The following is an 11108-nucleotide window of genomic DNA, read 5'->3' as shown; positions in this document are numbered from 1 at the left end:
AAGAGAGGGCTGCTGTGTCCAAGTGCAGTGCAGATGTGCTCCTGATGTGAGAGAATAACCTGGCTTTGGTAGGGACTGAATATTTTCTTTTGCAGACCCATGGCAGTGTTGTCTGGAAGCGCCCTGCCCAGTCTCTGGTCCAGCCTGCCTCTGGGAGCAGGATTGTTCCCAATGCTGGGGCGAGCCAGGTGTTTTGTCTAACCAACAAAACCAAACCCCCAAAGTGACAGGCCAACTCTGCTCTGAGGAGCTGTCCCAGGGCTGCCTCTCCTATTCGGGGAGATTTTTTCTCCTAAAATCCCAGTGCTACAGCAGTAATTCCTTGCAACCAGCTTTTTATAAAAGGGAGGGAGAGGGGAAAAACAGAGCAGAGGAAAGATCTGAGAATTAGCAAAGCTCAAACATTTGCAGCTGGCCTTAGACCGAACCAGTTAGCTCTATGCCCACTGTTGGCTTCCAGTGAGGAGACAGCTTATGTGATGGGCATGAGAAGCAACACTGAGAGAGTGAAGAGAAAGGACCGAGAGGTGGGTAAGAACATCACTCGTTCATTTGAGGAAAGCACATGGAAGAAACTGGTGGCTCTGCTGCCTTTTGTGCATTTGGCTTCCAGATAAAAGTTGAATCTAGAGGTGAATATCTCACTGAAGAGATCCATTACCCTCCACAAACCACCAAGATAAAATGATGACTGCAGTCTCTCTCTTAGGCACCTACAGCCAGACTCTTGCCCCAGCACTCAGCCTTAATGATGAAGAGAAAGGGGCTGGGAAATGAGGCAAGATTGTGAAACAAGAGGTTCATGAACTTTCAGCCAGGTGAAATGTGTATGAGCTACAGCAACACTCATTATCAGAGGACAAGCTGTCTCCAGTTCCCAAGCCATATTCTCCAAGACCTAGTGGAGTGGAAACAAGGAAATGGCACAGAATAAGCACAGCATCCTGTTTAAAAGGCTTGAAGTCAAGTTATAGACCCATAATTCAGTGTATAGAAAATTGAGCTGCACAAAGGATTAGTTCAGAGGCATCAGGGGGCTAGCATGGGCACTGAGAAGTGAATAGCTGCAATTTCTTAAGAACTATTTTATACCAAACCATTTAAATTTTCTCTCTCAAAGATCTGGCAGATAAAGGGTGAGCAGCAGATGTGAGAATTTTGACCTCCATAAAGGACTTTGTGTTATCCCATTCAGTCTTCTTGTCAGAAAGGGAAATACCATCTAGATGAAAGATGTATGTAAAATTAGAGCAAAAAAAGCACCTTGACAAGAGCTATTCCTGGCTTACAGTCAGACTAGAAAGAAATATACAGAAAGGAACCACAGGAAATGGTCCTGGCTTTCATACTATTCACTGCTTCTATACTGTGGGTTAGAAGTCACGATACACTGTCTTACAAATATTGTGGAAAATGTTAAAGAAAACAAAGCCAGAGGAATGCCAGAAAGTAGACCCATCAGATGACCTTAAAGACCTGGCAAAGACAGGATTTGACATGATCCAGATGAAATTAAGTTCAAGTCAGATAAAAGACACTTTGAAATTGGATCAATCCACCCCAAGGAGAGAATGGGACATGGGATCAGCTGGTAGGAAGGCTCTGGATTGAGGTGCTGAGGTGTGACAAGGCCAGATACTGGGTCCTACATGTTGGTCACAACAGACTTTGACCTCTTCAGGGGTCTGCTTTGTAGAGGCCTGAAGGGAAAAGGGGCAGAAAGACGGCTAGTATTCAAGGATGACCTCCTTGCAAGCTCCAGAGCAATGCATCCCAGTGAAGAGGAAGACTGACAAAAATGCCAGGAGGCCCATGTGAATGAACAAGGAGCCCCTGGACAAACTCAAACTCAAGCTCTCCTGTAGGGAGGCTACAGAGGGTTGCAGCAAGGCCAAGCAGCCTGGGAGGAGTACAGATAAATTGCATCCAAGGATCAGGTTAGGAACTGCCCGCCCTGACAGAATTAAACCTGACCAGGGCGTCAAGGGCAACAAGAAGAGCTTGTATAGGTGCATCAGTAATAAAAGGAAGAATGCGAGACTTGATTACCCAGGACATAAAGAAGGTTGAGGTACTCAATGATTTTTTTGCCTCAGTCTTCAGGGCCAAGTGCTCCAGCCACACCAACCAACTTGCAAAAGGCAAAGGCAGGGATTGGGAGAATAAGAAACTACTTGCTGTAGGAGAAACGGTTTAAGACCATCTCAGAAACCTGAAGGTACACAAGTCCATGGGATCTGATGAGATACATCTGTGGGTCCAGAGGGAATTGGAAGAAGAAGTGGCTAATCCTCTATCCATCATATTTGAGAGGTCATGGCAGTCTGGTGAAGCACCCACTGACTGGGAATGAGAAAACATTTTTTAAAAAAGGAAATAAGAAAGACACAGGTAACTACAAGCCTCTCAGTACCACCTTGGTGCTCAACAAGCTCATGAAGCAGATCCTTGGGACATGGAAAATAATAAGGTGATTGGTGACAGTCAACATGGCTTCAGTAAGGGCAAATTGTGCCTGACAAATTTGGTGGCCGTCTGTGAGAGGGTTACAGTGTTGGTGGCTAAGGCAACTGACATAGTCTACTCAGACTTGTGCAAAGCATTTGGTGCTGTCCCACAAAACATAATTGTCTCTAAACTGGAGAGATGTGGATTTGGCAGATGGATAACTCAGTGGACAAGGAATTGGCTGGGTGGTGGCACTAAAAGAGCTGTGGTCATCTGTTCAATGTCCAAGTGGAGACCAGTGACAAGTGGTGTTAGGTGGTCTGAGCTGGGACCAGAGCTGTTCAATGTCTTTGTCAGGGACAGGGGGATCAGGTGCATTCTCAGCAAGCTCGCTGATGACAACAAGCTGTGTGGTGTGGCCAACATGCTGCAGGGCAGGGATGCCATCCAGAGAGATCTGGGCAGGCTTGAGATGTTCAACAAGGCTAAGTGCAAGATCCTGCAGTTGGGCTGGGGCAATCCCAACCACAAATACAGGCTGGGTAGAGAACAGATTGAGAGCAGCACAGAGGAGAAAAGCTTGGGGATTTTGGTGGACAAAAAGCAGAACATGATCTTCAATGTGCCCTTGCAGTCCAGAAAGCAAACTTGTCCTGGGCTGCATTCGAAGCAGTGTGGGCAGCAGGGCAAGGGAGGGAATTCTGTGCCTCTACTCCACTTTAGGGAGACCCTACCTGGAGTGCTGCATCCTGCTCTGGGACCTCCAGCATGAGAGGGACATGGACCTGTTGGAGCAAGTCCAGAGGAGGGCTGGAGCATCTTTCTTATGAAGACAGGTTAAGAGAGCTGGGTTTGCTCAGACTGGAGAAGAGAAAACTCTGGGGAGAGCTTACAGCAGATTCCAGTATCTAAAGGAGCCTACAAGAGAGCTGGAGAGGAATATTTTACAAGAGAATGTAGTGGTAGAACAAGGCTTAATGATTTTACACTGAAAGAGTGTAGGTTTAGATTAGATATTAGGAAGAAATTCTTTACAGGGAAGGGGTCACAGCACCAAGCCAGCCAGAGTTCAAGAAGTGTTTGGACAATGCTCTCAGGCACATGATGTGATTCTTGGGGTTGTCTTGTGCAGGGGCAGTAGCTGAACTCGATAATCCTTGTGGTTGCTTTTCAACTCAGGATATTCTATGATTCTATACTGTGAGGGTGGTGAGTCACTGGAGCAGTTTGCCCAGAGAATTTGTGAATGCTTCATCCCTGAAAGTGTTGAAGGCTAGATTAGATGGGCAAACTGGTCTAGTGTAAAAGGTCCTCCCCCATGGTGGAGGAGGTTGAAAGGAGGTGATCTTGAAGGTTTCTTCCAACCTAAAACGTTCTGTAACTCAATGAAATAACATGGGAGCAAGAAGCAGCTATCTCTCCATCCACAACTATTAGAATAGATTCCCATATACTAGAAGTTTCACAATTTCTCAGCCTCCAGAACAGGCACAGGGCACAGCTGTCTCCCACCCAGGGCTTTCTCAAGGGGCAAGGTTTAAGCAGGTCTTTTCCACTGCGGCCTTGGCCATGTGTCCAGTGGTTTGGCCCACAAAGCTGACCAAACTCCCAGCAAATACGTAAAGGCACATGCATAAGCCATCTGCACTTTGGTTTCAGGTGTTTCAGCCCAATGGGAGATCAAAGTCCGTGCAGATGAGTCACATTTACAGTGTAATGAGATGAACCTCCATCATGGAGCACTGCTTTTGCCTTGCCAGTTGCAACATGCTGTGCACCCAGGTTTGCCCTTTAGTTTGCAAGATCTGTGGCCCAGGAACTGGACAAACATGCAGTTTCCACAGCCAGACACAGCTTTAACTGCTCTCTTGATTCCTGTCTGAAAAGCGCTGCACCTCCAAACCCCAGCACAAGACTTCATGTCTAAACTACTTCCAACCATTTCATGACTGAGTCAGACAAAAATAGATATAGCTGCAAAAATGCTTTTTATGTCATTCTCGGAACTGAAAGCAGCACTGGGCAATCTGGCAAGTCCAAGTGCAGCAGTTTAAAAAGTGAGGGAGGTTAACGGATGAGTGAATACCTGGGGGGCATCTAATAAGGCTTTCAACAGCTCATTCCCAGGATCCTGTCTGAATAGTGTTCAGATCCACAGCTGGACTGCAAAAAGAGAGCAGGAAAGGCCTCAGTGCTCACTGATGGATTTACTGTTCCCTGCAGGCGTTACAGGATGCTGACCCCAAATTGCAGATTCCTCACAATGAATTTTGAGAAGGGGGAACAGCCAAAACTGCAATGGCCACAGGCCTGGGTATGTTAAGCCACTGCTGGGTCCCAGCCCTGGAGTGAGACCTGCCAGTATGGGTGCTGCAAGCCCTTTAATGCCCAATACATCCCTGCTCTCTGATAACCCCTCTGGAGAGCATCCCCAGGGCTCCTGTTACCACTATGGTCAGGGGTCAGGTCAATGGGCAAGTGGCAGGCTAATAAATCTGCTGATGGAAATGCCACCACAAATGCTGGATAGCTGGGGCATGGAACTGCCTGCTGGGTCACAACCATTGCTGTCTATGCTCTGGGGAGCACACACGGATCTCTCTCCCACATTCAACCAGCCAGGGGGATCACAGACCCTGTCCTGCCTGGGGCTCATCCTTGGCCTTCCAGCAGGCACAAAGACAGCAGTGTGTGCGTCCAGGGAGGAAGCTGGGAGCTGGGCTGGGAGAAGCCCATTGCAACTGCAGCTGTTTGCACAATGCAGAGCGTGTTCCAGTTGCACTCACATGCTGCAGGGGCCATGGCTTGAGAGCAAGGAGAGCCCTCAGTTTGCACTCTTAGAAATTGCCCCATGCAAAATGCTGAAAGAAAAAGCAGCAAAATTGAATGGTCAGAACAAAATCACTCAACCTAGACACCTGGCTGAGGAAGTTTTCCTTTGGGTTGGAGACTGAAGAGAGGCTTAGACAACCAGGTCTAATGCTAAAAAGCACAGCATGGACTGTTTGAGCCATCATGCTTTGCTCCCAGCCTGCAGGGATTTAGGGTTTCAACTGAAAGGTAAACACAGATGGATAGCGGAGCTACATAAATGTCTAGACCAGAGGAAATTGCAGCCTCCCAAGTGCAGGTCCTGCCTGCAAGGGTGGTGTTCTCAGCCAGTTCCCATCAGGCAAGACACAGGTGACTGCCACACTCTGCAAAGTGAATTCTCCTCGGGTGAGAGAGAGGATAAATGATATACAGCCAGGTCAAGTATTGTGCCTGCTGGCTACCTGCCAGTCACAGGGCAACCCAGGGTGGCACAGCACATGTCCACAGACCAGGCAGCCTTATGGCTTGGTGTCAAGCACAGGCCAAGCCCACTTTGAGGCCAAGAAGGAATCAGCTACAGTGTAAATTGCAGGACACGCAGGCACTGTGGTGGTATGGGGGCATCTTGCCATATGTGACACAGGCAAAGCCCCAGGGTCAGTGGGATGTAAACAGGAATTACCAGCTGCAGGCTCCTGCTAAACAGCCCTGGCCCCAACTGTTCCCCACACAGCAAACAGGATGCTGAGAGATCCTGCTGCTGCTGAGGAAGGGAGTCAGAGTCACCTCCTTGAAAAGGACCCCCTGTCCCCAAGTCTCAGTGCCGACAATGGAGGAGCAGAGCTACCTTTGTGCAGGGAAGCTCTTCTCTCCAGAGCCACATTTTGAAAGCTCAGTTGGGCCTAGAAGTCTGATCAGATTATGAATCACATAGGAAGCTGTGGAGATTGTTGTGTGCATGTGTTCTTTGGCCATTGCTGGCATCAGGCAAACCCTGCTCAGCCAGTGTGACAATGGGGTAGCGCAAAAGCTACTGGTCCTATCCACACTGACCTCATGCTGTCACCTAAGAGACACTAGTACTTGTCCATTCTAGGTGCCATCACCACCAGTGGCTGGAAGCAGACAGCTAGAAAGGCAGGGAACAGGTTGAACATAGGAATATTGCCCCAAATTCATTCCCAGCCTTCAGTGATGCAGGCTATCTGGGGCTGGAAGAAGCAACTCACTAAATACCTCATAATGAAATTTAAAAAAAAAAATTCTTCCTTGAAATCAGTGTCAAGTTCTGACTATCCTGCCCTAGAACTTTTCCGGGTCCAATTAGCTCAAGGCTTTCTGCTGCTGTTCCAATGTACAATGGGGTGTTAAAAAACAGTAATAAAATGCAAGCCAACTCAACCAGGCCTGAATAAAGTTTCCACCACGTTCTTAAAGAGATGACTGTGACAACATAGGAAAAACTAAGTCACAGGCTTAGAGAAGCAGAAAACACCAAGTAAGGTGGCTTTTCCCACTCAGTAGCTAGGGCAATGTGGGAAGGAAGGCAGTTTCAGCCAGACCATTTTATCTCTGAGGCCAGATGGCTTTAAATGCTTCCCCAGACCTTGGAAAGAGCCAGGCACTTCTTTGAATTGCTTTTCATACCACCTCATTAGAAAGTAAAAGAGAAGAAATGATCAATCTACAACTTTGTGGCAACGGGAAACAGCTCTGTTAATCCCATTTCCTTCCCCAAGCTTACTCAGGGCAGGTCATCCAGCACCAGGGCCACATCACCTAATCTGCTTATCATTGTCCCACAGTCAGGAGCCTGGGCATCAGCCCAAAGGGCAGATGCATCCTCCTGGGCATTATTAATAAATTGGAAAGGCACAGGTATTTAAATCTGCCCTGGTGCATAATTGTGATACTCCCGGGATCCAGCTTCTACTGCAGCTGCAGATCCAAGGAGTGGCCACCTCCCAGACTCAAGCCAGCATGAGCAAGGGCAAGAGGGGCACAGCACTGCAGGAGGAACAGATGAGAGGAAAAGGAAGGTGCTGCAGAGAGAGGGATTCTAGGACAGGCACTGCAAAGCCTAGGGTGGGCATTACCCTGTCAGTTTCTTAGCCTTTCTGGGTAAAATGTGGGCAAATCCAACAAAATGGACAATTCCTCCCTTTCCGTCAGGGTTGTCACATGCCCACCCACACATCTGGGATGGGGAGAAAAGTCCTGGCCAGCTATGCAGGACTCAGGGCTTGCTATCACCTGCTCACAGCTTGGCTTGGATGGTCCGTGGGCAACCACTGCTGTACCTGACAGCACTGCCACCAAGCTGTGATTTGTCACCTCAGTAAAAGCCTCCTGAGTGGGGAGGAGGCAAAGGGCACTGACAGGCACTCATTCATGGCACTGTGCCACCCAGCTTGCTACCAGCCCTTTCCCTCTGTCCCCCTCTCCTCCAGGAGCACTACATCTCACAGCCAACCTCCACTTGGTGTCCAGATGGAAAGGTGTCCAGATACTGGTCATGAGAGAGTCACAACTATAAGATTTTAGGCTTGCAGCACCTGTTCCTATGTGGGGATCCCATGGCAGAAGGCAGACTCGGGAAACACATCAGGCCAGCAGCATTTGATATGTTGGTTGGACCCCCACCTCCCAGGGCAGTAGTGAATGCCTTGGCACAGAGTCAGTGGCTCGAGTAGGGTAAAAGTTACAGAAGTTAATTGGATGGGAAAGGAATCAGCAACTCCTAGCTTAGTTTTCCAGATGAGGAGTGCCAAGTTTTAGCAAGTTACTGGCTACATACCACAAAGCCAGGTGTTCCTGTTCTGGAGCTATGCTCATCTGGCTGCTCTGTAGACGTGGCTGGAGACATGAGCCTTTGGCTGAGTCCAACCCACCCCTGCCTTCCAGCTGGACTAAGATCCTCTGTTCAATAACTTCAAAATCCCTCCCCAAAATGATCTGGCACCCAGAGAGCTGAAGGGCTTCAGGACTTCGAGAAATAGCTGTGGGACGGAGGAGAGGGGAAGGGAGCCGGGGGCAGCTGGTCCAGCACAGACCCACCCAGCCCTGCAGACGGAAGGCCTTCCTTCCTCCAAGGCCAGGAGCAGCGGTGCAAAGATGCCGTGGGGCACACACAGGCAAGCCAGCCTTCCAGCTCAGCCGGCGTTGCTCATCCCAAATCGATCCACAGAGGATGCTGCCCTCTCCTGGGCTCAGTGTGACTGGCAGAAACTCGGGGAAATTTGGTGAGGCCCAAGACGAGTGCTTTTGGGGGCTCAAAATCCCACACTGGCGCTCTCAAATGTGGTGGTTCCCCGTACCTGTCTCAGCGGACATCCCACGGACTCCTCCTGCCCAGAGCCAGGCTGCTGCGTCTGCGGGTGCCCTCTGAGGGCAGCGTGGGACGGGAGGAGCAGGGCCAAGCTCAGGAGCTCTCCCTGAAGGACAACGGGAGGATGGGGAGGTCTCTTGGGCCAGTTACCAAACGTGAGATCTGCCAGAATTTCATCTTAATTATTTTAATTAATTAGTTAACTAATTTGATAGCAAAATAAGCTGGCATGCAGTTAGTGAAGGGAGCTGTAACAGGGTCCTACTCCGTCCCAGCAGCCCGGGCACGGCCCCCATCCCGGCCCCTGCGAGGGGACAGCGGAGGCCGGAGCTCCGGCGCTCCCCGCGGGTTCCCGCAGCCCTTGGAAGGCGCTGTCCCCGCCGCAGGTGCCGGCCACCCCTGCCCGGGCCGGGCCCCGCCCGCCGGCACCGCCTCCTGCCCGCGCCTCCCCGGGCCCGGGCCGGCTCCGCGGGCTGCCCGCCTCAGGGGCTCCGGCAGCGCCTGAGGGGCTCCGGGACGGCCTTGGGGCCGCCGCCCTGCCTGCACCGGTGCACAGCTCCTGTCCAGCGAGCCCCGGAGCTCCCGCGGACCTCGGGCGAGCAGAAGCCCTCTGGAGCCCGCTTCACCCACCTCCCCAGCATGCGGACGCCGACGGAGATGATCGTGGGGATGGTGCTGTGCCCCTGCGGGCTCCTGCTGACACTCACGGGCACGCTGGCACCCAGTTGGAGGCAGGTGAGCCTCGTACCTGACCAGCCCATGGACGTCGTTTGGGAGCAGGGCATCTGGGACATATGCCGGGAGCAGCAGAGCACCCATGACCGCCTCTGCGGGCAGGCTGACGGGCTGGGCTACTTTGAGCAGGTACCCGTGCGGGTGGCCCAAGGGCTGATGCCCTCCTCGCTGGTGGTCACCCTGGTGGGCTTGGTGGTGGCTACCCTGGGTGTTCGCTGCTGGCAGCCGGAACCCCGGCACCTGGTGGCCGGCGTGGCAGGGCTGGTGCTGCTCCTCTCTGGGCTGATGAGCCTCGTGCCCAGCTCCTGGTACACCCAGGAGCTGTGGGCACTGCCTGCACCGCCTGGCAGCACGCTGACCGTAGGCTACAGCTTGGTACTGAGCTATTTGGGAAGCTGTCTGGAGATCCTGGGGGGGCTGGCCCTCGCCCTCAGCTTCCATCACTACTGCAAGGAGCGCAGAGCTCCCAAATTGTCCCCCACCACTGTGACAGAGGCTGGGTCGTGCGCCAGTAGAGCTTACAACAATCCCTGGGACGTGCTGGAGGACGAGCAAGATGGACAGCGCTGGGGGAGAAGCCCACCCTGTGACTCTGACTTGTAGCCTCAGCACTGGGACAGCTGTCACCTCCCTGGCATCAAGAGCAGTGCTGGCCCCTGCCCCAACAAGCCATACCCTTCTCCTGGGGCTCATCTGAACAGGCTGGAAACAAGACCAAGGACCTGTTTTGAATATTTGCAACTTCCTCAAAAGACTTCTGTGCTCCAGGATCTACAACTGTGCCAAAGCCATGCTGGATTGAGGACCAGAGGTGGCTCCAGTTCCTCCGTGCTGCTTTTACCTCACCTTCCTCTACCATGCACAGCAGCTTGGGCAGAGACAGCTTTGGTGTTCCCATGTAAGCAACACAGGTCAGAAGTGTGTAACCTTCAGAGCTGGCAGTAGGGGAGGGGAGCACCTGTCTCATGTCTCTGCTCAGCTCAGGACTGTGTGAACAGCAAAATAAATTCAAAGCAATAGGTTTGTGGTGTGGGATGGTTATGGGCTTTCTGCCAGCAGGTTGGGCTGAGAGCCAGTAGGCACGGCTCACCCAGCTTTCCTGTGTTTTGCCTGAAGCAGGGAGGAAAGGTCTGTAAAAGGACACAGCTAGCTTTTATAGCACTTTCCCAAAGGACTTTTCCCCCATGGTCAAAATCAACTCTTGAAGAGATATTCTCTTTCTTGGACATAGCCACTTCAGGGCGGAGTGGGGAGGGTGGGGAGAGGAAGATCATGGAGGAAAAAAATAGCATTTATTTCCCCTTTCAAAATTAGCTTGGTGTGAGGTGGTAAAACTGGTCTCACTGGTTTGTAAGGGACACTCAGGAGGTCAGAACTCCACTATAAAACCCTTCTCAGCCCCCTGCATAACAAGGTAAGAGCCAAGCCAGCTTCCTTGAAGAGTTATTTGGCCAGATTCTTATACCAGGTGAGCCCAAAGCACCCTGGTCAGCAAGATAAGCCTTGCTGCAGAGGGACAGTATCAGAGAGTGTGTTGGGCTTGGAGACTTCCTGATAAACCTCCCAAACATTTTTTGTCTGGATTCTTACATTCCCTAGGTCTCAGACATCTAGAAAGAGCAAACCAACCTCCCCTCCCCGGCCCACACACAAACCACAATGGCACAAGAGATGCTGCACAAGGCTCCTTTATGAAATCACAGTGTTGATGTGAGATGGTCCTTTCCTCATCAGGGCTGGCAGCTCCTGCAGAAATCACAGAGGGGTGTATCGGGGTGAGTCT

The 11108-nt window shown here is 51.2% G+C and overlaps 1 protein-coding gene across 1 annotated transcript; it reads left to right on the top strand.

Moving 5' to 3' along the window:
- The first annotated feature begins 9229 nt into the window (after positions 1–9229).
- CLDN23 (claudin 23) lies at positions 9230–9928 on the top strand. Its single transcript, XM_041395830.1, has one exon. The coding sequence runs from the start codon at positions 9230–9232 to the stop codon at positions 9926–9928; it is 699 nt and encodes a 232-aa protein (XP_041251764.1).
- The last annotated feature ends 1180 nt before the right edge of the window (positions 9929–11108 follow it).

The sequence above is a fragment of the Onychostruthus taczanowskii genome, unplaced genomic scaffold, assembly GCF_017590055.1.
Source record: "Onychostruthus taczanowskii isolate IOZ18803 unplaced genomic scaffold, ASM1759005v1 scaffold12, whole genome shotgun sequence".
NCBI classification, from domain to species: Eukaryota; Metazoa; Chordata; class Aves; order Passeriformes; family Passeridae; genus Onychostruthus; species Onychostruthus taczanowskii.
The sequence above is the reverse complement of the archived record's forward strand: the minus strand, read 5'-3'. Positions and strand labels throughout refer to the sequence as shown.

Coding starts and splice junctions, on each gene's coding strand:
- CLDN23 (XM_041395830.1), top strand. CDS start 9,230: ATGCGGACGCCGACGGAGATGATCGTGGGGATGGTGCTGTGCCCCTGC.